The sequence below is a fragment of the Aspergillus puulaauensis genome, chromosome 1 (assembly GCF_016861865.1).
Source record: "Aspergillus puulaauensis MK2 DNA, chromosome 1, nearly complete sequence".
Lineage (NCBI taxonomy): Eukaryota > Fungi > Ascomycota > Eurotiomycetes > Eurotiales > Aspergillaceae > Aspergillus > Aspergillus puulaauensis.
The window spans coordinates 4,548,194-4,574,135 of record NC_054857.1 but is presented as its reverse complement, the minus strand read 5'-3'; the positions used below and the strand labels follow the sequence as shown (position 1 = coordinate 4,574,135).

At 50.4% G+C, this 25,942-nt stretch overlaps 11 protein-coding genes across 11 annotated transcripts; 5 read left to right on the top strand and 6 right to left on the bottom strand.

Moving 5' to 3' along the window:
* Positions 1 to 764: 764 nt before the first annotated feature.
* yth1 (cleavage polyadenylation factor RNA-binding subunit YTH1) lies at positions 765 to 1,529 on the bottom strand (the record flags this gene model as incomplete). The annotated part of the gene is made up of 1 exon (XM_041697949.1): positions 765 to 1,529. The coding sequence occupies one exon, from the start codon at positions 1,527 to 1,529 to the stop codon at positions 765 to 767; it is 765 nt and encodes a 254-aa protein (XP_041551183.1).
* Positions 1,530 to 3,823: 2,294 nt separating this feature from the next.
* On the top strand, positions 3,824 to 5,151 carry APUU_11816A (glycoside hydrolase family 18 protein; the record flags this gene model as incomplete). Its single annotated transcript, XM_041697948.1, has 4 exons — positions 3,824 to 4,011; positions 4,099 to 4,123; positions 4,208 to 4,442; positions 4,493 to 5,151. The coding sequence occupies 4 exons, from the start codon at positions 3,824 to 3,826 to the stop codon at positions 5,149 to 5,151; spliced, it is 1,107 nt and encodes a 368-aa protein (XP_041551182.1).
* Positions 5,152 to 5,868: 717 nt separating this feature from the next.
* APUU_11815S (asparaginase ahrA) lies at positions 5,869 to 7,142 on the bottom strand (the record flags this gene model as incomplete). The annotated part of the gene is made up of 3 exons (XM_041697947.1): positions 5,869 to 6,120; positions 6,207 to 6,907; positions 6,962 to 7,142. 3 exons carry the CDS (start codon positions 7,140 to 7,142, stop codon positions 5,869 to 5,871), a joined length of 1,134 nt encoding a protein of 377 aa, XP_041551181.1.
* A 587-nt stretch (positions 7,143 to 7,729) lies between these two features.
* Positions 7,730 to 8,588, bottom strand: APUU_11814S (DUF3712 domain-containing protein; the record flags this gene model as incomplete). The annotated part of the gene is made up of 3 exons (XM_041697946.1): positions 7,730 to 8,005; positions 8,061 to 8,182; positions 8,240 to 8,588. The coding sequence occupies 3 exons, from the start codon at positions 8,586 to 8,588 to the stop codon at positions 7,730 to 7,732; spliced, it is 747 nt and encodes a 248-aa protein (XP_041551180.1).
* Positions 8,589 to 9,905: 1,317 nt separating this feature from the next.
* Positions 9,906 to 10,392, top strand: APUU_11813A (uncharacterized protein; the record flags this gene model as incomplete). Its single annotated transcript, XM_041697945.1, has 2 exons — positions 9,906 to 10,192; positions 10,218 to 10,392. The coding sequence occupies 2 exons, from the start codon at positions 9,906 to 9,908 to the stop codon at positions 10,390 to 10,392; spliced, it is 462 nt and encodes a 153-aa protein (XP_041551179.1).
* A 957-nt stretch (positions 10,393 to 11,349) lies between these two features.
* On the bottom strand, positions 11,350 to 13,624 carry APUU_11812S (uncharacterized protein; the record flags this gene model as incomplete). The annotated part of the gene is made up of 2 exons (XM_041697944.1): positions 11,350 to 11,497; positions 11,568 to 13,624. 2 exons carry the CDS (start codon positions 13,622 to 13,624, stop codon positions 11,350 to 11,352), a joined length of 2,205 nt encoding a protein of 734 aa, XP_041551178.1.
* A 971-nt stretch (positions 13,625 to 14,595) lies between these two features.
* On the top strand, positions 14,596 to 14,850 carry APUU_11811A (uncharacterized protein; the record flags this gene model as incomplete). The annotated part of the gene is made up of 1 exon (XM_041697943.1): positions 14,596 to 14,850. One exon carries the CDS (start codon positions 14,596 to 14,598, stop codon positions 14,848 to 14,850), a length of 255 nt encoding a protein of 84 aa, XP_041551177.1.
* A 728-nt stretch (positions 14,851 to 15,578) lies between these two features.
* Positions 15,579 to 17,154, bottom strand: APUU_11810S (DUF1776 domain-containing protein; the record flags this gene model as incomplete). The annotated part of the gene is made up of 4 exons (XM_041697942.1): positions 15,579 to 16,427; positions 16,478 to 16,641; positions 16,709 to 17,051; positions 17,122 to 17,154. 4 exons carry the CDS (start codon positions 17,152 to 17,154, stop codon positions 15,579 to 15,581), a joined length of 1,389 nt encoding a protein of 462 aa, XP_041551176.1.
* Positions 17,155 to 17,967: 813 nt separating this feature from the next.
* On the top strand, positions 17,968 to 19,270 carry APUU_11809A (metalloendopeptidase WSS1; the record flags this gene model as incomplete). The annotated part of the gene is made up of 2 exons (XM_041697940.1): positions 17,968 to 18,251; positions 18,301 to 19,270. The coding sequence occupies 2 exons, from the start codon at positions 17,968 to 17,970 to the stop codon at positions 19,268 to 19,270; spliced, it is 1,254 nt and encodes a 417-aa protein (XP_041551175.1).
* A 985-nt stretch (positions 19,271 to 20,255) lies between these two features.
* On the bottom strand, positions 20,256 to 23,272 carry APUU_11808S (snoRNA-binding rRNA-processing protein DIP2; the record flags this gene model as incomplete). Its single annotated transcript, XM_041697939.1, has 3 exons — positions 20,256 to 22,872; positions 22,935 to 23,189; positions 23,256 to 23,272. The coding sequence occupies 3 exons, from the start codon at positions 23,270 to 23,272 to the stop codon at positions 20,256 to 20,258; spliced, it is 2,889 nt and encodes a 962-aa protein (XP_041551174.1).
* A 234-nt stretch (positions 23,273 to 23,506) lies between these two features.
* On the top strand, positions 23,507 to 24,717 carry APUU_11807A (actin-related protein 2/3 complex subunit 2; the record flags this gene model as incomplete). The annotated part of the gene is made up of 5 exons (XM_041697938.1): positions 23,507 to 23,568; positions 23,642 to 24,312; positions 24,362 to 24,462; positions 24,517 to 24,565; positions 24,638 to 24,717. 5 exons carry the CDS (start codon positions 23,507 to 23,509, stop codon positions 24,715 to 24,717), a joined length of 963 nt encoding a protein of 320 aa, XP_041551173.1.
* Between the last annotated feature and the right edge of the window lie 1,225 nt (positions 24,718 to 25,942).

Genomic DNA, 25,942 nt, shown 5'->3' with positions numbered 1-25,942 from the left:
GGATTTTCAGCAAAATTGGCCGGTTTTATGGAAATACTGGAACTGCATTCGGATTTACGGAGTAAAAATTTACCTGAAATATCAATTGTATGCTCTGGCCTCATAATGTTGTGATCTACCAGCGCTTCTGTTTGCCACAATTGCTTGGGTGGGGATGCATGGACTCCCAGGGCCGCAGTGGAAGATGAATGCCCATGGAGGGGTGTCTTCTTCTCAGAGTAGTGGCACTTGGGCCTGGGCATTTGCACACCGCTACTATTTACTATGTTATACTCGGCCGCTGCGTACGACCTCAAAAATAGCTACTGTTGGCTACATTACTTAGGAAATAGTTCAAATGAACAATTATAATCGTATTCATGGTAGCCGTTGGGCCCTATGCATTCGCAACAACTATCTAAAGTAAACAACTCCAATAGCATGTGTACATGTGGTATCAGTTCTTAAGGCTTGATAAAAGCGAATGAATCAGATCAAAAGTCGTAGAGGTCCGTTCCTCTGCCAGAGTCTGCTTCTGTGTATTTCAAACCCGCTTACGCGGCTGACATTTGTCGTTATTCAGACCCCAGGGTTTGAGTAGGTTGTTTGGATTTGGCGCACATGGCGCGGTGGTTCGGAGGCACGTATCGATGTTATACTCCTGGATAAGTCGATCAACCGAGAGCGATAATCGGTGAATACTGGCTGAAGATACTCCAGCCCTCGTGGTCCTCGAAACGCATGTAGATGTATAGATGCAAGCTTCCACCATCATATCGCTTGATTTACCCTCGCCCTCTGCCACGATACCGGCCGCGCATTCCAAACCCTCCGCGGCCACGTTCGCTCCTCCATTCACGCTCTCTTTCTCGCTCTCGCTCCTGTTCTTCGCGAATTAGGTTCCTCTCGTTCTCTAGCTCCTCTTCTGTTTTTTCCACCCGTATCGATGGCTTGGGCAAGTTCTCTGACCACCGGGGATGGGCATCGGCGCAAGAGGCCCCCTCGGGGCAGAACCCAGCAAGGTAGTATTGACAAAGACCCCGACGGACATGCCGTTTCGCACATATAGGGCCGAGTGGACAGAATCCCTGGTCGTAGTGTTCGCATGGGGGGAGGCGGGCCTGCTCGCGAACGTGCTGGTACAAGCAGTCATCCCCGTTAGGACAGTATCCAGACCGGGAGAAAGACTGACATTCCGGCATGCGCCGAAGGTTGTATTCGTGAAGATATTCGCACTTGATACCCTTTTTGCAGAGGCCCTTGAGGAAATGCTTGCAGACAAGGGATCCGTGAGTGGTCGATGGCGCTAACCCGGAGGCCGTGGTAGTCGATGTGGTTACTCGTGAAGGGGTCGGGTGCCGATCGGGGCAGGCAGGGCCCAATGGGCAATGCCCTTCGCTGTAAGCCTTGCAGACAGGGACATCGCTGACGAGGCCGAAGCCATAGTTCTTGCGTAGGAAGGGGACGAAGGAGAACTGGTCGGAGTCCGGATCACGGGTGCGATCTGTGGACACAATTTGAGATGCAGCATAGCTAACGTCTGCAGCCATGGCGCTCCGGAGGTGAAGGTGTTAAATGACTGCGTCACAAGGAAAACACAAGCGTAATAAAAGGCACCGAACTGCTAGAAGGTCATGAGCAAGAGAAATTCGCAATGACCTTCGCAATAACCTTAAGGGAGCTTCGAGGCAGAACTAGAAATGCTTACAAATATGGAAAGCGGTGGCGCAAATCATTCCTTTGTCATCGTTCCTTTGTCATTGTTAACTCCGTGCATAACGGGTTAGTTGCATGTGGTCCTCAGGCCAACATCCTGCATCTTTACATAAAGTTATGGCATGACAAAATTGGGAAAAAAGGAGATTGCAGTTCTGCTGTAAATAATAATTGCCTGTCTATGTCTATTGTTTCATCACGTATTTGTATGCACTCTCAAATCTTTAGCTCATACATTTGCCCTTTTGGCAAGTTTACCGAGCGCAACATCTCCAGCAACCAGCAAGGATTCAACGACACCTCTCTCAGGGCTCCAGGAGGTCACTGTCACTTCTCCCCCTGCATTCCAGTGGTTTTGTGTGTCTGGAATCTGGAGTAATTTCGGTATGGGCATGGTCACGTCGGCCGTTGCTTCAATGCCAAAGGCGTCTGATTCTGCAGCTACATCGAACGTAGGGTTTTCGAGGCGCAACTGGAGTTAGTATGAGTATTATGAGTATTATAGGGCTACGACTTCGTTTGTAGCATGATTTGAATTTCGTCGACGGATGGGGTCCTGACCAGAAAGTATTTACTGTCAGGAGCACATTGGGTGCATTGCTTGTTCTTTTGTCCTACAGACATCCAGTGTCAGCTTTTCGCATACTCCGTATATGGACGCGCATATGTTTCTGCGTCATGAATGTCTTGAGTCCAAGAATATGCCATGCGGTGACTCGGTGGCGAGAATGTTCTCCGCAAAGCACGAGACAGGTCACTCAGATTGTCAGGCTGTCAGCAAACGCATGCCCAAAGTCTCAAGCTAAAGTTTTAGGCCTTGAGGCGCATGAGGAAAAAGCAAATTGTTGAGGCAAAGGGATCGGGTTGCCGGTTGACAAGGGGGCAAGGCGATCCCTCAGTTTCTTCAAAGGGCGTTGTTCTTGTCTAATCCAATTGACTAGGCGAGGATCAAAAATTCATGGTTCTTCCTGCATTCACGCTCTGTTCCTGGCAATTTGTTGTTGGTTTCCCCTTTTGCTGCTCCTTCCAGACCTAGCTTCGCCGCCTCGAGAGGAAGTCAGAAGAGATGAGAATCTCGATCGTGATCCACCTAGCGGCGCCTGGGTCTTGTCTTGGAGCGAGGCTAAGTCGAAGCTATATTTTGTGGTATTCTCGCCACAATAATAACGTTTATTTCTCACTGGTGGCCCTTGGGTGAAAGCCTGAAAGGTGCTCACAACCAGCCACACGTTGCCAAATTGCACCAGCTTGCATTCTCGGCGGCCAGACGAGATAATTAACGCTCCCAGTGCATCCAATGGCGAGCATCACGGTCGATATCCTGGATGTCAAATTTTCTGTAAATTAAAAAGGAAACATGGCCGCGAAATTTATGACAAAAATAGCGCGGGCGAATCGAAGGCGGGGGTGAGCGATCCACCGTAGTGTAGTGCTTGGGCCTTGTGCTTTCTGGCATTAATAACGCTCGTGTTTTGACTCGGGAGACTGGCAGTCTGATGACCCTCTCACACACTTCTGCCTCCCATCATGGTTGCATTCGGAAATGCGGAGTCTTGGTTCTGCGATCTGCATATCGACTGGACTGGAACCTCGCAATGGGCGCAAGGTCATGCCGTGGAGAGCTGGCGTCACCCCCAACCTGAGGCGGTGTTTGGAGGCGGGGAAGGCATGCTTATGGCTTGCTGAGGCGCATATGGCAGAGAAAAAAAACCTGCAGATGCAGCGCCTCGATCTCAGTCGTAGTTAGTGGGCGATGAATGTCATGACCGTTGTAGAGACTAGAGAGCCCCAGTTGCCTTCCCTCAAAGTCCAATAGATGGCCGTGCTTTCTAATGTAGTTTTCTCCTCGCGGTTGCCAAAATAAAAGCAAAAATAGCCTTAGAATCGGGTCTGCTCCAATTCGCAGGTTTAACCTGTACAAACAACTAGATCTCCAGCTTGGAACTGTCGACAGGCACAAACATCCCACACGTGACGCAGTTCTTAATCGAGCAACTGCTCTTTTGCTCTTCATAATCGTCGCTCTTCTTTCTCACTCTCGCTTTTCTGTATCTGAAATTATATATAGTCTTTTGTTTATACCTCTCCATTAGCAACATCGACTGCGGGCGCTTCTCGCCGCTTATCCATGTTTTCCTCCGGCTCCATCTTCCCCCACTGGCGCCGCAAAGCCGCAGAACGCTCCAGTGGCAGCTCCTCGGAAATCCCATTCTTTCTGAACGCAGCCTACTATCCGAATTGGCGCATATATCGCAAGCAGCCCCCGTCGTCGCTCAGATTGGGATTCGTCTCTCATATCTTCTACGCGTTTGCCTGGTACATACTAGTCATGCACCTCCTGAGGATGCCAAACCCACAGTTGTAGAACCGGATTGTTAACCAAACTTTGTTTGCTTTATTTAGGGTCAGAGAAGATGGCACAGTTTATGTAAATTCCCCTTACTCAAGTTCGCAGTTAGGGTCGCCACTGTATCATGATGAAATCTTGCTGACTAGGGGGTTGTTGTAATAGCTGAGCGATGAGTGGGCCGATACACAAATGCCTGTTGACGGCACAAACGGATGTCTCCGGGCGTTCGCACAGCTCAAACAACAATATTCCAAAATGAAACTTGTACTCTCGATCGGCGGAGGTGGAAAAGGCAGCGAAAACTTCGCCGCCGTGGCTCGCAGCAAGTCTCGCACAGAAACATTCGCTCAGTCTGCCCGGCAACTAGTGGACCAATTCGGCCTTGATGGCATCGACGGTGCGTTCTCCTCTGTTGGCCGTGTATTGTACTGACATTCGTGATAAAAGTGGACTGGGAACATCCGGCAGACTCACAGCAAGGACATGACTACATCCGTTTCCTTTCTAGACTGCGAGACTACTTCCCAGCGGCGCAATATGTATTGGCAACCTGTCTTCCAGCAGGACAGTGGGCACTCCAGCACATTGACCTCAAGAAAGCGCAAAAATATGTCGATATGATCAATGTCATGGGTTATGATTTCGCTGGCCCATGGGGGGCTGAGACCGGACACCACGCCCAGCTATATAGTCCCTCATATGGGTCGGGAATATCATGCCAGTCTGCTGTGGAGTACTTCCTAGGAAAGGGCGTCCATCCCAAGAAACTGCTCCTCGGTATCCCCGCCTATGGTCGGTCTTTTCTCGGCAGCAATAACATCGGTCAACGGTATGTAGGCTGCGGCGGGGAAGATGGGGTATTCGACTACAGCGAACTCCCGCGTCCTGGAGCGATGGAATATCATGACAACCAGGTCGCGGCAGCGTTCTGCGTCGGAGGGGACGGCGGGTTCGTAACGTACGACACGCCACAGACGGTAGAGCAAAAGGCGAAATTCGTAACGCGGGAACGTCTAGGAGGGCTCTTTTATTGGCATATCGGCGGGGACGCTCGAGGCCCACGAAGCCTCATCGAGACGGGGTACAACACTCTGCACGATATGTAAATCAGTCAACCCTTTGCGAGGTAACGACGAAATGGTACGAGATTAGGGAGCAAAAAGGGCGGCTTTTTATTCTTTGTTGGTTTCGTTCCCAGTGGTTGCGAGCGTCAAATGTAACATCGAGGGGAGGTCTTATTATTCATATACGGCTCAACCAAGATAATGATGAATGAATGAAATGATAAGCTTGCAGAATCCCGTAGCACACGATAAGAGGCATGCTGCGTTCTTATAGGCATTCTTCAGAGGACCAGCCAGGAATTGGGAATCCTCCAGGATCGCAAGGTACTTATCTAGTCCAATGATAAGTGGGGAGAAATCAAAATGGCGCAAAAACAAGAAACCACCGCCGCTTGAGGCATCCTCGAATGAATTGCTTTGTTTTTTTGGTTCAGATCCTCAGTAGTCAGTACCCATGTATGTGTCGCAATCGTCGAACTCAGAAGCCACCTCATTCCTGCAATAGTGTCGTTATCGGTGGTTGGGCAGCTGCTCATTCGCTCAGGAATGGCGGGCGCAATCTTGTTCGATGCTGGTGTCATCTCTCTTTATCAATAACAACAATTATCTTAAGACATCGGTAATTGCTCTAGATTCTAGAATTGTGATTTAACGCAAATTCAAGTATTCAGGCCAAATATGAATGTCGTGCGGAAATGGCAAACATAGATCTTCTTCGTTCGACAGATTATGTACAAAAAAAAGGCTCGTGGACCAAAATCAAACACCAGTCTTCCCAAAGGCCGCCCTTATTTCCTCAACCTTTTGTCCCTTCGCTAGTAGCAGCCCGAGCAGAATACGCGCCTTGGGTGGGCTTAAGAACCCGCTTGAGATACCGCCAGACTCTGAGTATGGAACTTCGCCGTTGCCAGTGCGGGTGCTCTGAACGATGGGGAAATGGTGCTTTGTAACAAGAGACGAAATGGCCGTCGAGAAAGGAGTGTTGACGGCGCCAGCTCCTGAACCCGCGATCTGTGAAGGGCAAATCTTGTTAGTATAGTAGGGCTAATAATTGAGGAGAGATATAGGAGGGTGGGTCGAAGGATAGCGGTACGTACAACAACACCCTTTGCACCATTCTCGACGGCAGAGAAGAGCGTATCGTTGCTCATATCCTGGTACGAGTACAGGATATCCACGCGCGGAATGGAGGCGACATCCGATACATCGAAAGCAGTCTTCCCCGTCGGCAGAACAGGCGGGTAGAAGAAATAAGGCGTGTTCGAGACAATAGCACCGAGATACCCCATCTCAACGGCCTTGAACGTGTCCATTGTGTTCGCATTCGTCTTGGAGACATAATAAGCTGATGCAATACGGTCATTCATAACAACCAAGCTCCCCCGATTCCTTGCCTCGGGACTCGCAGCCACCGTCACAGATTGGAGGAGGTTGAAGGGCCCGTCGGCCGAGATGGCTGTTGCCGGACGCATTGCACCGACGATCACAATGGGCTTGCCGCAGGTGACTGTTGCGTCGAGGAAGAAGGCTGTTTCCTCGAGGGTGTCCGTGCCGTGGGTGACGACTGCGCCGGCCATGGTTGGGTCGTTGCAGACGACTTTGTTGAGGCGGTGCGCCATGCTTAGCAGTATAGAGGAGGAGACGTCGCCGCTGGCGACGTTAGTGATTTGGATACCGGCTACGTTGACGACATCGAGCATTTCGGGGACGGCGTCGATGAGGGATTGGATCCCTAGGGCGCCGGCTTGGTAGCCTGTTGTTGCGGTGTTGTCCGCCGCGGAGCCCGCGATTGTACCTCCTATGTTGGTGTTAGTTTGCAGGGGGGGAGAATGTTCTTGGGGAAGTGGTATACCGGTTGCGAATATAGTCACATTGGGTAGGCTGGTGTTCATCTGAGTGAAATTCAGGCCATTGGAGTAGGTGAAAGCGTAACTGATGTTTGAGCTCGAACTGTCTCGGGGATATACAAGCGGAGATGCGCTGCTTATAGTAGCCAGAGCAGTCACTGCAAATGTTCTTAACCGGATACCCATAACGTATAACAAGAATAACGAGGACTATTAAGGGGAAGAAAACCAAGGAATAAAATTGATTCGGTATAAGTAGCAACTCCATATTGAGTGGCTCCAAGTGACCTTTATATTTACGGCTTACAGTAATCGGAGCTCGACCCGATAGAGAACGAGCTAAGAGTATACCGGCCGTTATCATCCCCATGACGATAGAACAAGCTGAGGGAGCTGCGATAGACCAAGGTGTTGGATAATGAGCAAAGGCCAAGTGGGCCGCCAAGGCGAAGTAGAAGAGCTTCTTGGAGTCACCGCGAAGTTCTTATCAGGCGCTGTAGATAACGACCTATCCCAAAATATCGGAGATAGACCACGCTTGTATTCATCGATAGTAGTCACGGTTACACGAGGAGGAAGATATAGCAATAGAATTGAATAGATCCCTCAGGATCGCAACTTCATAATGGTATCTGATCCATCCGGTCGTATCGGAACATTATTATAACAAACAGAGATATGGAGAAGAAAAAGCGATCGAAAGATGAAAAGCCACCCTTCACGAAAATAGCCATACACGAGAACTAACCCGCTCTGCCCTGGCAGCCTGGCTCTCAGCCGAGAACCGCGCTAAGGTTTACGTTGGTGTTAAGCGTGTTTGCCTGCAGCGCCTTCGTGAAATACGAGAGAGGTTGTTTGTTGTATACGCTGGATTTGCCAACAATCGTCAATGGCAAAATCCCATCGCCCGGAAGAAGGTCGGCCAGAGCGGTAATGTCTAAAAAGGAAGTCATGGGGACATGGTTGTCACCGGGAAGGAGCACCAGATCGTCCAAGAAAGACTGGCCAAGTTTGGTGCCGTTAGATGAAATGTCCAAAGTAAGGTTGCCCTAACGCCACAAGTCAGCAAGTGAAGGTACAAAACAGCAGAAAATCGACTCGTACCATGGTCAGTGTCAGAACGGATGGGTTAGGAATAAACACAGTGCCTTCAGCATTCCTTCCCTGGCCGAGTTTGGTGTTCAATCCCAGTTTCTCAATCTTGAAACCCTCAAGCTTGTTGAGTCCTAGTCGTGGTTAGTAGGCGTTCGAATAGCAACAACCCTGGGCCTTTCCAGTCTTACCCTTCATGGTGATCGTCTTGTTGTAATCAATGTCGATGGTTGGCAGCGCACCGAGCTTGAGGCGCGGTTCGCCATAGATATTCAGCTTGAACTCCTCGTTCATCATCACCGCGGTTGAGAAAGCCTCGAAATCCCCAACACTGCTCAAATCAACCCACTGGTTGATATTCACCACATATCCGTCTCTGCCCTGAACATCCGGGACGGTAACAGTCGTAAACTTAGGCGAGCCCAGGAGGCTGACGTCGGCATTAAAGCTGTAGAGCTTGGGCTTGAATGTACTGCCGCTTCCAATGACCTGCTTCTGGTTGAGGTGGAATCCATCGGGACTGGGGTCGCTGATCTCCATGGATGTCACATCAAGGGTAGAGTCATTGATATCGCCCTGGGCGATTCTCGGGTAGCCGACATAAACACTATCCGATACGTTGTCAATTGAGCCGTTGCTTGTTTCATTTTTTTTTTTTTTGGCCAAGGTGCCTTCTTTTGCAAACTTACAGTGGGAGCGCAATAACTAGGACAATCACGGCCAGGGCAATGAGGTGAGCCCACCACCATTTCTTAAAATGAGCCTTCACGCGAGCCAGGAAGCTGGGCTTCGCGGTAGTCCCCAAAGGGACTTCTTCGACTGCGGCTTTGTCGGACATATTATACTGCGGGGATGCGTCCAATCAAGGCAGTCTGCGGCTCTATGGCGTTAAGGGTACCTCGTGAGACAGTACAAAAGCTGAATGTTTCACTAGGGACTTGTAAGGGTTGTCGGTTCTCGAGTGCATGAAGGAAAAGAGAACATACAGTAAGCAACTCAGATACCTGTCTCACCACTGGTCTAAAGCTGCCCCGGAAAATCCGCGCAAAGTAAACGAGAGAAAAGGAAATGAAGGAAATAAGAAGCGGGAACGACTGGCAGGAAGTAAAGTGAAGTGAAGTGAAGACCTCGGTGCTGTCCCAATCACGAGGACTGCAATAAGAGGATTATTTTGGGAGAGGGAAAAAGAAGGTCGACCACCACGCTTGGAAGATACGGAAATTTGGCTAGCAATGCGGGATGGATCCCTAAGCATTTTATCTATTCTTGCAGAGGGGCTTGAGGCGATCACATGTGGCCACTGGCATGAGAGAATCATCAAGCACCGCGGGTCTTTGCTTGTGGAGCTGGGCAAGGGTTCGATGATGCCCAGGAATCAAGCTGGGCGTTCTGGAGAGTAGTGACATGATCCTATTCTCGACTACGGAAAAGAGGGGGGGGGAAGTACCAAGGAGATGCCGGTGATGCCGGCGATTCTTCCTGTTTGATCTTTGGGTCCAGGAACAGAGCCGACAATATAAAGCCTCTGTGAGCCTCGCGCAATCAGTCGAGACGGAAGTCTGTATGATACCGGAGATCTACTTGACATGCATCCATTAACCCCCCCCTGCGACGGACATCATGAAACAACGGCCTTCAGAAGGGCAGATAAGCCGAGGCGTGTCGAAAAATCGAGACACGCAAAACAAAAAGCCGACCATCCCCTGCAAAGAAGCATCTATTGGCGGCGCAGGGGCACTAAGGCAAAGTAACAAAGGGAGGGAAGACAGCTGCTGCATGTCAAGAAGGATGGAACACAACATTGAACAACCCAATGTCGTTCCCCAAATTTCCCCATGGTGATCCGTGCTTGGCCCCATGCCTGGCCAGTCATTGGACGAGGGCGTTGAGCGAATTGTGGCGGGAGTGAAACTGGCGTCGACAAAGTCCAAGCAATTCGACGGAGCTAGCCAGAAGCCCTGTAGCCGATACGGGCCTTGCAACTGGAAGCGAATGGGATGCGCTCGCGGACACCGCGCGACTGAAGTTGGAGTGGCGACTGGCGACTCGGCGACGCCTGGACCAGGGTTGGCTTCCTCTGCTGTCCAGTCGCAGAGAGCGCTAGCTCACTGGTCGAAGTCGCCAGCCGTGCAACAAGCGCCAGTGTGAGTGTGACCCTGTCAATGTCAGACTTCCTTCTTTGACTGTTTCTGGCCAATCCTCCGTGCTGACCAGTGGCGGACTGATGCTAGCACTGAAGGAGGGAACCACTGCGACCACAGGCCTGCGGTTGATTAATATGGTGGTGCATGCTAGCTCGACGGCGCTGCTCGCTAGGGCGGTCTCGAAACTCTCGATCAACTAGGGCGAATCACACCAGGCCAGGAACGCTCGAGAGGTTATCTCGTTTAGAGAAGTCTGAGACCTGGAATCGAATTATTGTGGAGTCGGCGGGAAGAGAAGAGTTCGACGGTTCGACCATCTTTGCACGAGTCGAACGGCCCCGTGACTCTGACTCGGCCAGACTCGAACATCAACAGTGCGGGAAGATCCGACTGACCGCCGCCAACCCCGGATTGTCACTGCAACAAACGGCGGAATCGCCGTGGAATACGAATGGAATGAACGTCCAAAGCATGGCTTACTTGGTGTACGTCTTCACATTTGGAATCAGCGCCACTTGTGCTACACAGGGGTCATGCCACCCCACTGTCAATAGGGACGATATGCACCTCCCGCTGTAAGTCCAAAGCCACAGCCACTAAAAAATATCCACTATGAGCCAGTGTTACGGGATACGGTTCGAGCAATGTAGGATTTCGTCAGGATCATTTAGGAAGCTTAGGAAGCCAACGAATCATTTGATTCCGCCACCGGGAAGTTGAGTAGGTAAGAAAGAAGAGAACAGAAGAAAAGAAAGAAGGGACAGCGTCGTCCAGCTGAGGAACGCATATTAGAATAGAAGCATGACATCACACAGTGATTAGATGAATGAAGGGTATCCAAGAAGCGAAAATTGATGCCCGCAAAAAAAAACAAGTCTTGCGATCAGAAAATAGAAGTGTGAAAAATTAAGATGATCGTCAAGGTGAAATGGAGGAAACTCGCTCAAGTCTGCTCATAGAACGTCCCAAGAGAAGAGATGAAGAAAGTAGTGGGGAAAAAATGGGGGAGGAAAAAGAGGTGAAGAGAAATCATAAGAAAATGAATATGCAAGAATAAATGAACCTACGACAACCCCAAGCGTTTCTGCTTGACGTCGTCTATGATATCGCCTTTTCCCAATGCAATCATGCTACCAAGAAACACGAAAACGAACCATTTATGCTTCGGCGGGGTGGGCCTTTTTGCGCTGGAACAAGCTGCGAGTTCGCGATTTGCTGCGCCCCTTCTTTTCCGGGGTATTTGCCTGCCGGCCACGAGACCGGGTCTCGGGCCCATCATCTGACATGTACTTGGCCTTATATATCCTGCAATTATCGAATTAGTACCGGATTGGAAGTCAAGCAAATATACCGAGGAACTGAGCGTTGAACTCACCAACTGTTTCCAACCATGCTCATTCCCTTGGCTTCGGCCTCGCGATAGAACTTCGCCGCCTTCTTCAAGTCTTTCTTACAGCCAACCCCTTCGGCGTAACAGTAACCCGCCTCAGCAAGGGCGTCAACGTCTCCCCAGCGACCTGCGGTTTCAAAACATCGCAGCGCAAGGGGTTTGTCCTGTTCGATACCCCAGCCATTAAGATGACTGACGCCGAGCTCATAAACGCTGAGAGCAAATTGGGCCCGGTACGCCTTTTGTAGTTCTTTAGCTTTAGCTGACACAACTGAGTCTGAGTCGCCGCCAGATAGTTCCAGTCCAACTGAATCCATAGCCTTGCGCAGCCACCGCACGCCTTCCCGTTGGTTAGGCCGCATACCCCAACCATGTCGACAAGCCAAAGCGTACAGTAACATTGCAACGGGGTGGTCCTGTTTTGCGGCAATTCGCAAATGATATGTAGACTCATTCAAGGACCCCTTCTCGTGAAGCTCAATACCCTTTGCGACATGCTCCTCCGCGGATATCACCGCAGAAGTCGCGGCTGTCTTCGCCGTCTGCGGGCGTAATGTTGATGCAGAGTCTGCAGAGGACGTTGTTTCAGAGATATCATCAGTTCTAGCCGTTTCCGAGCTCCGGGCCCGAGCTGAGGCACTCTCGGGTTCAGGCTTCTCAGGCAACGGTGTAGTGTGCGCTGATGACGCGGAGACCACGGGCGTTAAGAGTCTATCGTCAGGAACCGTAGGTTCATGAGCCGATAGCCTTTTCTGGGTGTTCTCTGGACGAGACGGTGATATGGAAGGCGTCCTCACAGTTCTCTGAGGTTCAGCGGTCCTTGGCCGCTGCTCGGGGCTCTCAAATAGAGGTTCCTGCCATTCAAAATGGGGTGTCTGCAACCCGGAGAAAACAACCGAATCTCTAGGCACCCCACGTCCGCGAGGAAGTGCGTACTTGGCATATATATAGGAAGATACGGAAGAGGAAGGGTCATCCGTTGGCGTAGAAAGCATATCTGAAGAACCTCCCGGCAGAACAATCGGGCTGGGCTTGCTGCTACGGTTCATCGCGCCCTGCATGTTGCAAGGCGGCTGTTCCGATACCCCAAGCCCAATGGGCGCAGAAAGGCTAGTGCTAGACCTGCTCAAAGGACGGGAAAAATTGAACGACGGGCGCGGAAGATGGCTGGAGTTCGATGCCTCAGAGCTTATAGACGGTGATCGAGGGTGGGAACGGGCCATTGAGGCCATAGGAGAATACGGCGTTGACATCGCGCTACTAGAAGATAGCTTGCGCTGGTTTGAGAAGGTTGAGCCAGCATTGGAGCTGCTGTAGTCATCGTCTGAACTCTCCGTTTGGGGTCCACGAGAACTGCTCGACGGGCGGGAAAGCGGGGAGCCAGGCGGGGCAAGACTGCGAGGAATATTCAAGCGGGACGAAGCCGAATCGGTCGAGGAAGTTTTTTGCGGCGCGGGGAGCGCGTGTCCAACAGGAGATGCAGCATAGAACCGGCGCGGACCTTCTGATGAAGCACGTAGTGTATTGTCATACTCCGGGGATTCGGCGCGCGCCGCATCAAACCGGAAGCCTTCGTTGTCAGCAGTAGGAGACTCGTTCTTCGGCGTCGCATCATCCCCGCCTGAGTAGTTGTTTTCACTGCTAATATGGGAAATACTGCTTAACCGAGGGTGTTCGGACTGTGGGCGAAAGCGAGGCTCTTCCGGTTCCGGATAATTCTTTTGGGTTGGCTGCCTGGTAAGTGCCGTTCCTGCACCGCTGCGTGAAGCATCGCTAGACGATTGAGATCGGAAATAGCCCGGTCGACCCTGGGACAAAGATCGTGCAACACTGGAGGGGGGCAAGCGGCTCAATCGTCGATCTCGTCGTGCGGAGTCCTCCAACTGGCGGGCCAGCAGCCGGCCTTGAAACGCGAACGCATCGAGCGGGGAGAGTGCTGGCGGGACTTCACCGTCGAAATGTTCGATGCGCGGCGAAACTGCGCCGCCTCGAATGGCATCGTTGGAAGGCGAGCGGGTATTGTACTGCGGCCGATGGGCCATGGTGATACCAAAACACCTCCGATTTGCACAGGGAACGGACGGTTCTTGCGAGCCTTCAGTGCGCGAAGTTTATTCGGAAGTAGTAGCGACAAATGATTTGTTCATCTAGCCAGTGTCGAATCCTGTAGGCGAGTCAACTGGTGCGCATCGAGAACGAGAGTCAACGGTCGCAGAGGCTTCAGGTGTCTGATGATGGTGGGCTGTAATGACCGACGGTGATTTCGAAAGTGGAAAGGGGCGTGGAAGAGAAGAAAGCAAGAGAGCAACGAAATATCACAGAGGGCGGAATTACCGAAAGGAGTGACAGCCCGGTATGGGAAGGGAAGAAAGAAAGAAGAGTTGGTCAACAACGTTGGACAACAAGCCAGGCTCAGGTAGTCAAGGTGAAGGCGGTTGTAGTAAGGAGTGACAAGGCCGCAGTTGTTATGTACAGAAGGGTTGTAGCTGGGGCGATGGACGGGCGATTAGATAGGAGACGGAGTCTGGGCCAGCATCGCGAAATGCCGGTGGAGAGAAGGTAGTTGAGAGGAGCGGGAGGAAAGAAGCCTTCAGCACGCGGCACACATGAGAAGGATGGCAGACGACAGCAGAAAACGGCGATGGAACCAGAATAGAATTTTGAGACGTCGGTGATGATGTGACGATCGCCAACTGACGGACCGACGAGGGGCGGACGGGAAACACTGGGATGGAAGTGTGGAGGAGCGTATCGGCGATGTATGCATTGCCAAGCATACGTATATTACGCAGTAGATACTAATTTTACCCGGTGGATCTATAGGCGAGGCGGGTAATGTTGATGCAGTAAAACATGTACGGACACAGGTAAGCTAACCGAAAGGACGTTGCAGAACAGTTGTTGACACAGTCAGGGGCTGCTTTAATATAAAAGCAAATAAATCGAGTAATATTTGGGAAGATTCATGACGTACTATTGAGTATTGAGAGTCTGAGGCCCAAGCTCTTTGGGCATGGACCCTGGCTACGATAATTCAAGTGCGCCCCCTTCGTTGTTAACGATTCTCTCCGGCAAAACCGAGCTTCATCTCATGTTCCAAATGATCGAGAATCTAGACTGGGTGATGGGCATGAACCGCCGCGCTGTTCCTGACGAGCCACCACTCAGATCGCCAGGAGTCGCAAACCTCATGGGCATGAAACTGTCAACCGACGGGCGACTCAACTTTGGTTCGGTCTTTACCTCCTGGATGGTGGGGAAGAACTAGGCGCTATTTTTATTTCTTTCAATTGCTTCCGGTGCAACTCAAAGCTGACACATGAGGCAACCTGGGCGACGAGGCACGCAGGTCAACATCGTGCAACCGTCGTCAGATATGAACCATGTTGATGAACAGCTTGGACCGCCTCTCTCCGATATTATCTCTTCGTTATCCGTGACGTGGAGGAAATCCTTCGTTATTATTGCGATAATCTCCTGCTTACCGAAAGGGTCTTAGGGGTCGGGCGCCAAACAGAACTGCTCCACCAATTCATGTGGAACAATGTTTCAGTCATCGGCTATTATTATGATCGGGGTAGACTGCAACTCTGCAGAAATACGGCAGAAAGCCTTGTAGGCATCAAGATTGGGTCCGACACCGAGTTGCTGACGTGCTTCCCAAAGCACTTCTCAATACTACGCGGTGTGCATGTCTTACGTAGATACTAGCGTCTGCAGTAAATCAAGACACAAGGCATTGGTCAATGCATTCTTATTGCCCATTTCCGAGTTCCGATAACACCTGCTGACTTGAGCCCAATGTCTTGGGCCCTTGCGTTATGCTCCGTTAGGGCTGGCAGATCATTCTTGAATCTCAATGGAAGGGGCGTAGAATCTCATTCCGCGGATCACCAAAAGCTAGCCATTCCTTTTCCAGAGAGCAGAGATGCTTAGATTAACACATTACTATATAACTTATCCTAATCGATAATAACCATCAACACATTAACTCCTTCACCGGTCAACTTTTTCCCATCCCGTCTCGCTACTACTACCACTGGCGCTCTCGACGGGGGTCGGATATCCTGTTCGCAGGCCTAGCATCCAACCAACCAGGCCAGGGGGTGCCCATTGGCCAATCAAATAGTAAGACCGTGCTCCTCTTCCTGCGTACCTGATAGGCGTCTTTGCAGCTCGTCGTCCGAATATATTCCTCGGCGTCGGTTCCAAGGCATCCATCAATGCGTTATGAAGGGCTCTGGCAGGTGATCCTCGTACCATCCCGGGTCCAGCGGATGCCACGGGTCGTTGCTCGATGCTATTGAGATATTGGGGTCCATACAAAGACCGCTGTTGGACACTCCAGGTGAGAACTTCGGTTCCCGCAATATGGCTATTCGGCGCCCGATATTGTGGTCCGAGGTCAATATTTCCAAGTTTCAATTCCACTAGGTCAACATTGTTGTGGTGCAAAAGGCCCAATTCTCTGCGAAGGGATGTTGCGAAACCTGACAAAGCGCGTGCTGTTGCTACTTCGGGGCCAGCGAAAGGTGCTGATAGAGATGAAGATATCGATGGGTAGACAAGTACAATAGTGCTGTTTGTGTTTCGAAGAGTAAGAAGAGGTAAAAAGAGCTGCGTGGTTAAGATGGGTGAAAGAAGGCGTGTATTAATGGTATCGACCCATGACGAGGGCGGAATCGTAGCAACGGGGCCCGCTACAAAGTTTGGCGAGGGGACTAATACAAGCCCGCTCAGTTGACAGATATGTGGTGGCACTCCAGGCATTGGTGCACGCGGTTTCGTAATCATAGTATGGATCTCACTTAGGGATGGGTGCACCTCCGACGGCGATGAAGGCAGCTAAAAACGTAAGCAAAGAACCCCATACCACTGTTTGCCATACGACTTACCGTCGTTAAGTCGATCCATAAAGGCCTTATATCGGGTCGATTCTCCCCACGGACAAGGTGCTCTTCTTCTGCTGATGACACGGTGATATAAACAATGTAACCACGACGATCTAAATCAGCGGCTATCGACCTAGTCATCGGTTCATGCGGTGACCCAGCAACAACTATACTAAATGTAAGCTTCGAGGCCAAGACAAGCAAGTGTCTGCATCATGATAATCCCCGCCTTACCTATTATTTCCTTCCGGCCACCATTTGCAGCTCTTTTAGCCTTCCGTCTCTTAGCCCTCAACTTATTACTTCCAAAGTACAGGATGCTAGTCGTCCCCACGAAAGCCAAAATAGCGGCACTCCATGCTCGATTGCGCATAGCCCAATTCTGCATACGATCATACAGCGAGTGCGACTCCGGAGTGAAAGGTCGGGTTTTCGGCGACGGTCTCACACTCGATGGAAGCCATGATTGATGCGAAAGGGTATCTCGAACGGCGTCCGCAGCATGGTCGACGTGCCGGTCAATCGCATCAGCGACTTGCATCGAGTATCTCCTTACGTCATGAGGAATAGAAGCAAGCTAGAAAAGGATACAGCAAGTTGTCAGACCTCGGTCGCAGGGGCGGGATATAGGCGATGAATAAACTTACATAGTCGAAGAAGAACTGATCGTCACTAGTCATTTCGATGGAATCCTTGGTCCGAATGTTGTTTGATGGAAAACTGTCAAAACTCTGCTGATAAGACTGATGAAGCCATCGATAAGGTAGCCCATCACATGACCACTGGATCAGGCCCGATTTCCATTCACCCCGTGGTTGCCACTATTTGAACCGGCGGTATTCTAGTATCTTTCATGTTTATATTCGAAAGACTTTGCTCCCTGTAGTTGGGAATCGGCTGGTCTAGTTTGATTGAAATATTCAGAGTCTGGCGTGTCATGCTAAAACAATGATCCGAACTATATATTTCAACGGATTCTTTGCGACATCCCCCACACTTATATATATCTTTTCTTCTACTAAATGATACACTCACGAACAAAACAATCAACACCGATGGTTTTAATTGAACGCCACCGAGTGAGAAAGATAAAGGCAGGTTATATGAGGGAGAAGTGAATGGAAGGATTTCTGCCTCAGGCTATAAAATCACGTGGACAGCGACAGCGCGTATGCTGATTGATGCCTGGATTCATTAATAATTACCACCACTTCGAGAGAAAAGTATCTGCGTTAATCCACAGGCATAGAGCTTTCTGGGAGCTTCTGTAGAGGGGCGCTCAGAGGCTGCTTAATCTTTGCGCGCCCTGGACGGCATTGCTTAACGATTTTATGGCTACTACTAGCATCTTTACGATCGAGCGATGAATACCCTGGATAGTTCTCACAACTGAGGCGCAGAAGGTCTTCTCCAAACACCAATTTCCTCTTTACCCTCAGCATAAAACTCAACGCCTGCTTTGTTGATTTGGACTAAACCATCCAAGCCTCGTTATGCGGGAGCTGGACCCGCTGGTCAACGAGTACCAGCATGACAGGCATCGGCCGAGGGACTCAGAGGCCCTTCTGATTCTCCAAAAGATCGCTTCTTTGGTGAAACCGATTATGCGCCGACGATCATGGCGTGTTGGTACTTTGAGCGAGTTCTACCCCCACCAGCAGAATCTTCTGGGCCTTAATATCAACGGCGGTCAAAAGATCTGTCTTCGCCTTCGACATTCGGGGGACCAGAATCAGTTTTTACCTTTCGACCAGGTAGTAGACACTATGTTACATGAGTAAGTAAATTCAATATACCTAAACTCTGTACCTTTTTGACTCGTGCAGATTATGTCACATTGTACACGGACCACATAATCAACAGTTCCATGCCCTCTGGAACCAATTACGTGATGAACATACAGAGCTTGCCATTAAAGGGTATACCGGCGAGGGATTTATGTCACACGGAAGACGTTTGGGTGGACAAAAGGTACCCATTGATGAAGCTCGTAGACAGGCCCGAGCCGCTGCAGAGCGGAGACGGACCCTCTATGCCGGATCGGGACAAAGAGTTGGAGGCACAGGGCCTGCGCGTGGCGCCGACATGCGAAGGATCATAGCTGATGCTGCGCAACGACGCATAGACGTGACCCAGGGTTGCGCCTCCGGAGCAGATAACTCTACTGAACTTGCGGAGGAAGCCTCGAGGAGTGGCTTCCGAACCAAGGCCGAGGAAGATGATGCAAACGAGCAAGCGATAATGCAAGTATATATTGACCTGATTGAGGAGGAAGAAAGAGAGAAGTACGGGCCCTCGTACATTCCTCCTAGTCAGGACAACCCAGCCGGGCCTCGAACGACCCTTTCCCCCCCACCGGTACCCGACCATACCAAGCCGATCGTGCCGGTTCAGGATGAGGGTGCAATCGATCTTACGATCGATGATAGTGCCTTTGCCGATTCATGGACGTGTCCAACGTGCACGCTTGTTAACCCTTCTAATTTTCTATGTTGCGATGCATGCGCATCGGAACGTCCTCGCCCCGTCAATTCTCGATCCGTTTCTGGTCCGCCTACCGCGGCAAGGTCTAGGTCTAGCACTCCTAGTACGCAGAATAAGGGCAAAGGCCCTATAAACCGTACGATTGGACACAGATCTTTCAAGAACCGAAAGAACGCTGTTGAATCGCTGTCCAGCATTGAGAAAAACGCCCAGGAACGGCCACTGGGTTGGCTATGTAATTCTTGCGGTGCCTTTATGGAGACGGAGTGGTGGACTTGCTCGAGCTGTGGGAAGATGAAACAAGCATCCTGAGCTACAATAGAAGCATACCTATTATGAGAGCGTTGCTATCTTCTATCATTGTCTTATAACCCTTGTTTTATTGTGGCACTCCGTCCACAATTCATGACTTACGAGATTAACTTACATTTATTATACTAAATTTGTTATACCCTAGAAAATTTACGATTTTATTGTTAATCTCATACTGACTTTTGAACCCCAAATATATTGAAAGTAGCTTCTTAAATTGGTTGAAGCTCCTGCAAGCAGCGAAGTATACGCCCGCTTACTAATCAGATTAAGCGACCCCAAGCTATCATTCAAAATTTCTGCCACCTCCCTTCTCCTCGACTTTGAAACTCATCCCGAGCAGCACAAATCGACACCGAAAAGAATTCTCAAGAGACAATTGTCAGAGAATTTAATTTATTATCCAACTAATAATACATTAGGTATGCAAACCCTTACATGAGCCCAAAAGGAGAGACCATCACACCCGATCCAACAAGTTTCTCGGGACGCAATTCAAAACAAATCGAACACCCAAATGATGAGAACTTTTTTCAAGAACCGGTATTTTAGGAAGAGCCGGAATAGGTATGGCAGGAGACTTCATTAAGCTCCTTGCCGTCGGTGCTTATAATGGTTCTACTGAATGGTGTTTCTGATTTGCGTCCTGGGAATTTCACGGCTTGTTGGGTTGGCGGATCCTTAACTCTCACTGAAGATTTGAGAATGTTTATTGCTTTAGTGGAGAGTGCTAATTGCCGTTTTATAGGTTGTCCTTTACCACCATCCTTGGAGGGCTTTCTTGAGTTGCTGGTTGAGTGTTATTTAGAAACGACGCAGTCATTACCGTAGAATGTACATGGATCTTATCTATACGTGGATTGCTCTCATTAACTCCAGGATATATAACTTTTTTGTAGCCCCCAATTCTAAATAAGTCTTAAATGAAACGCCAGACACATGCATGTATACATAATCCCGATAAATGTACAGTAAAGCCCATGCATTAGGCAATGCTGGAGAAGACACGTTTCTTGCCAGTTCCCGTTGTTCGCTCCTGTTCCTCCCAGGTTTCCTCATCAATGTAATCCTTTGTTCCGTGGGCTTTAACCTGCTGACCAACGAATTGCAAAGCAGAAAGGTTGAATCCCATTTCGTCTTTCTGGCGCGTGAGGACTCGACGGAGCGAGGAGCGGATATTGTCGAGCATGGGCCGCATCATCTTGCTGGCAACGATCTGGCGGTGGTGTGTTTTGAGCATAAAGAACAGCACACGGCAGGTGAGAGGGACGTTCCACTCTCGGCTGGCCCAGATGTTGAGGAACGTGAAGAGCGCCTGAACCTTCGAGAATGGGAGGACAAGAAGAGCGTCCTGGAGGGCGGCGGGTGGAATCTTTTGCACGACGTTGAGCAGATACTGCTCGGCGGAGACGTTGTTTAAGGCCATGTACAACGGGTTGCGGGCGGGAGGTGCTGCGTTCGGTTTCCTTGCCTTGACTGCGCGCCATTCGCGCATCACCATGAGGTCTTCCATTCCCAGATCCAGTGCTTCCATGATCTTTTCTCCAGCCATGAGGGTGTCGGTTGTCTGTTTTCCGGCTTCTACTGCTTCGGCCTTTTCGCCATCCGCGCCATCCTCTTCTTCGAGCGAAGCCGCAAGATTGTTATCATAGATCTCTTCGAGTTCCTTTTCGCGTTCTTCTTCCAGGAACAGGGGCTCATCTGTCTGCTCCCATGTGCGGATACTCTTATCGTGACTGGCGGTGACAATGAACTCGCCAGTGCGGCTGATTGCCATTGCCCAGACCTCACCATGATGCCCTGCCAGCTTTTGGATATGTTCGAATTTATCACCATCCCAGTACTTGATGATCCGATCTTTGCTGATACTGAAGAAGTTATGCCCGTTACCTTCATTATTACTGGGTACGAAAGCCACAGCCATAATGCTGTCCTCGTGAGCAAGGAAGGATTTATGACAATCACCAAAATCTAGACCCCATAGGCGGACTGTCTTGTCAGCTGAGCAGGTGACGATGAGCTTGCTGTCCCAAGAGATGTCCATGTTTAGGACAGGGAGTTTGTGACCATAAAGGTTCAAGAACAGCTTTAAAGAGTCGTTGAAAAAAACCTTGACAGTATTATCCAGCAGTGAAACGGCCAGCAAGCGAGCATCGGGCGAGAACCGGACACTTAAAATGTCGTCTGAGACCTTTAGTGTCCTCGAGTGTATCAATTTCAACCGAGGCGTCGTTCTCTTGGTACCAGGAATTTCTTCCTGTACAACCTGGAAGTTCCAAAACTTCACGGACTTATCTGCACTGCCACTGGCCAAGGATTTGCCGTCCGGGTGCACTTGCAAAGACCACACAGGGCCATCGTGTGCTTTAATGGTATCTAAGAGCGTAGAGGATGCGATATCGAAGACTTCTAGCTCACCATCCTTATTGCCAACCACAACAATTTTATCACCTGGAAGGAAGGCAGAGCATAACGCATAGCCACATTCCAGTGTTCTTAAACAGTTCTGCGTGCGGACGTTCCACACCTTGAGGCTTCCGTTGGAAGCAGAAGCTAGCATTCGGTCGTCGGAGCTCAGGGCAACCGACCTGATGTCCGTGCGATGGCCTGGTATATCCACGGCCAGGGTTCGGCTGTAATCCACGTCGTCTTCGTCCTTAGCCTTCTTATTTAAAGTCGCGACGCTGTAGGCCTCTAGCTGATTGTTCGTGGTAGCCGCCAATAGTTGGAGCTTTCCGCTCGATTTCGCTCTGATCCAATCGAAAGACCTAACCTTGCCGCCCGTTCTGACGATGATGTGAGATACGAAGACTTCAGTAACTGGAGCTGCAGAGACATCAGCTTCTTCCTCCTCTTTCCCGGCCTTCTCAGTAGATTCGCCGTTTTCTGCCGCACGCTGTGCCTCCTTCTCCTTTCTCCGCTTGCGCTTTCTCGCTAGGCTCTTTTGAACCTCTGTCCCGGAGCGGATGCGCCATATTTCCACGGCCTTTTCTGAGCCATGGAAGGCCACATAGTCTGCTCGTGGGTGGAAACTGATCCCTGTTGTTCGGTCCTTTCCGTTACGGTAGAATGCCCCTCTGTCAGTCAAAATTTTGCGGTCCTCTGAGCCAACTTTCTCTTTGGAAATCTCGATCATGGCTCCTTCATCGATTGACCAAGCCTTCAACTCGCCGTCGTTGCCTCCGGTTATACAACCGCTCTGATCGGGAGCGAGACCTAAACTCCAGCATTCTCCGTTTGATTGTGCGATGTGTGTTTCAATGCAGCGCTGAGACGCCAGATCCCAAACTTTAATCAACGCATCTTTCCCAGTTGTTATCAGGAAACCGGTGTGATCGATCAATCCAGCTTGATTGAGCAGCTCCGGCGATGGCACCAGGAAACGGAGAGAAGTGACCTGGTCTGTGTGTCCGCGTAGCTTGAATAATCCAACTTCTGAAATCAAATCCCAGACAATGATGTTGGTATCCCTAGAGCCACTTGCAAGACGGACACCTGCACTGTCGAACGCAAGTTGTGTGATGGCAGATTTGTGGCCGTTGAAGGAGATAATTACAGACTCGGTCCTCGAATCCCAGAGACGAATGCTGCCGTCTTCATAGCTATGACAAAATATTCATATTAGTAATGTTACCGAAACCAAATGCACCTGGTGAAGCCTTACCCAACAGCGAAAATATCCTCGTCGGTCTTGCTTTGTGTAACCACGGTGACTTGTGCTTTGCAAGAAGAATCTTTCCACCTCCCCAGTAGTTCACCTTTTTTGATATCCCAGCACAAAACTTCTTCGCCCGCACCTGCTACAGCCCTTCCTGCACCTGTTTGGCGTGCAACCCCGGCAATTGCATCGTCTCGGACCCAAATCGCATTTGACGATGCGGAGGTGACGAGCCCGAAAGTCTTCGAGTGCTCGAATTTTCTGAAAGAGATTATGGTCAGCCATAAATGCCTTCAGATACTGGATATATTAAGGATCATAACTCACAGATATGACTTCACCATGGTGAATTGCCCGTGTCTTGAGAAAAATTCTGGAGAGCACCGCTATCGATAGGCGCAAAAAGCGACGATAAAATATTACGGTGCGCGACAGCGACCAGAACTGCCATCCCCCACCGCCTCGTGTGCCCCCCGAGAGCTGGACCAACCACCAACAAACGTCACTCCATCTACTAGGCAGAAGAGAGGAGAAGGAACTCAGAACTTTGGAATCAATTGATTGCTGCGGCCGTCACAATGTTGTTGCTTGACTACGAAAATGTTCTTATCCGGTCACTCCTAACGGAGCGATTTTCTGGGTATTTGCCTCCCCGCGTTGGCTCCCCCTCAGTCTATACGTATGTTCCTGAGCTGACAGCTTGCTGCTTCTAGAGCCCCGCCGGCATCTATTGACCAGATCGTGTCGGACTTCGATGGCGTGACATTCCATCTATCTACTCCCGAGACGAAAACAAAGATTCTCATCTCTATCAACGTGAAATGTTTCCGAGAACTGGTTCAGTATGGTGCCCAGCAGGTCCTGGAAAGGGAATACGGTCCTTACATTGTTGCCCCCGAGCCGGGCTATGATTTCTCTGTTTTAATTGATTTGGAAGACCTCCCCGATGAGCAGACAGCGAGAGAGGACCTTGTCATGCGGTTGGCTTTAATGAAGCGCAACGCAATGGCTGCCCCGTTCGAGAAGGCTTTCGACGAGTTCGCGCAGCTAGCGGAGGAGGCGTCGAGGTATACCTCCGAGTCGGCGCCCGCGGGACTTGAAGAGGGTGGAGAGGTCATGACGATCCATTACCGGGAGGAAGAAGCCATCCACATCAAGGCTAGCCATGACCGAGTGACTGTCATTTTTAGTACAGTCTTCCGAGAGGAGACAGACCGTATCTTTGGCAAGGTTTTCTTGCAAGAATTCGTCGATGCCCGGCGACGTGTGTTGACTCTGCAAAATGCCCCCCAAGTTCTTTTCAAGAACGATCCTCCTTTGGAGCTGGCAAATGTGCCAGGTCTCCAGGACGCTGGCGACGGTAAAGTCAGCTACATCACCTTTGGTATGCCACTTTACCTTGCAGGGAGGCTCTATAAACTGATTGAGAACAGTTCTTTTCCCTCGTCATTTGACTCCCCAACGACGCCACGAAAATATTTCTCACATCCAGACCTTCCGCGACTACTTCCACTACCACATCAAAGCATCAAAGGTGAGACATATACCGTATAGTTTTAAAAGCACAATCTGCTGACCCCCAACAAAGGCATATATCCACACTAGAATGCGCAAGCGGACCGCCGATTTCCTCCAGGGTACGTGTCAACTGTCAATTCCAAATTCCAAATTCTTGTATTGCAGACGACATTTTAACTGACCAATGGCAGTCCTTAACCGAGCGAGACCTGAGAATGAGGAGCGAGAAAGAAAGACTGCGAGCGGACGCACTTTCAGAGTTCAGGGATAAGAGTGGATTGCAGGGATTGCCTTTGTTTGATTGTACATTGCAGGCTGAAGCACAGAAACGGGGCATTCTGACATGACCAACGAACCATGAGCTTTTCGCATATCTGTAGGCTGCGATAATAACGAGTGTTTTCGAGCTTACGCTTTCGTTAGACGAGACGTAGTGATTGAGAGTAAGTTGCGACAGAAAGTATCGACCAGGGGTCGACAGGATGTGATGGTCCCAAAACATTCTTTCGTACAGCATTGATACCCCGTCAATTCTGCATTCCCTCCTTACTAGGTTGTCCCTCAGGTAGGGATTTATGCAACTCCCAGAAAGCGGCTAGCCCTGGGCCCATTCCATATGAAAGCTTACTGGCCTAAGCTGATGATACCCATGTCCATGGCGTTGGAATCCGGTTAATCCGTGCGCCTCCCCGCCGATACACTGGTTTCTTTGTTTGCAACCCCGCCGCCGCCGAAGATTCTCCTTCCCTCGCTGCCTTTTCCAGACCTTATCCTTGCACGCCATTCGGAAGTCAGAAACGTGGCCGTACATTTGCCCCAAAGTTTGATTCAACAAGCCAGTCACAATGTCTTCCATATATCGCCGACCGTCGGATCACAAAGGGGAGTGACGCCTGGTCCCAAGACACATATGCACGAAGGACAAAGAAAGGGGCGCGGAGAACTGATAATATTGGGCAGGGGGTTGTTGAAGCACAACAGCAAGCAAAAAGCAATAATATGCATGCCTGAATAGTCTTCCTTCAGCCGCTGCTGACGGTTACTATTTCCGCATTCTTTCGACAGCTCATTTCCCACAGATCGGCGACAATCTTGGGGCCTCGCAAGTAGGAGCGATGATCAGTATTTGTGTCTTGGAATATCTCCCTTGAATGAGATGGAGCCCGACCGATGGACGATCGAAGCAGGGTCTTCGATTGGATGGTTCGTCCCAGCACAGTGGTTCAGCGTCGCACGGTTCGCACGGCTGCGTTGCTGCAGCGCTCTGCTCGCGGCACGCCTCGCCCGGTCGCCCTTCGAATACGACAGGACACGATGGATGGTTCTCCAATCTCCATGTTCTGCTTTCACAGGCTCACAGCCTCAGAGCGCATACTGGCATTATCTCCTGGTTTGGTCGGAATGTGGCTTCCTTGAGAGGACGGTGCGCAAGCCTCAAGGATCGCTCGATCTCGGTCTGCGCCGGCGCCCCGGGATACTAGTACTATTTTGAAGCA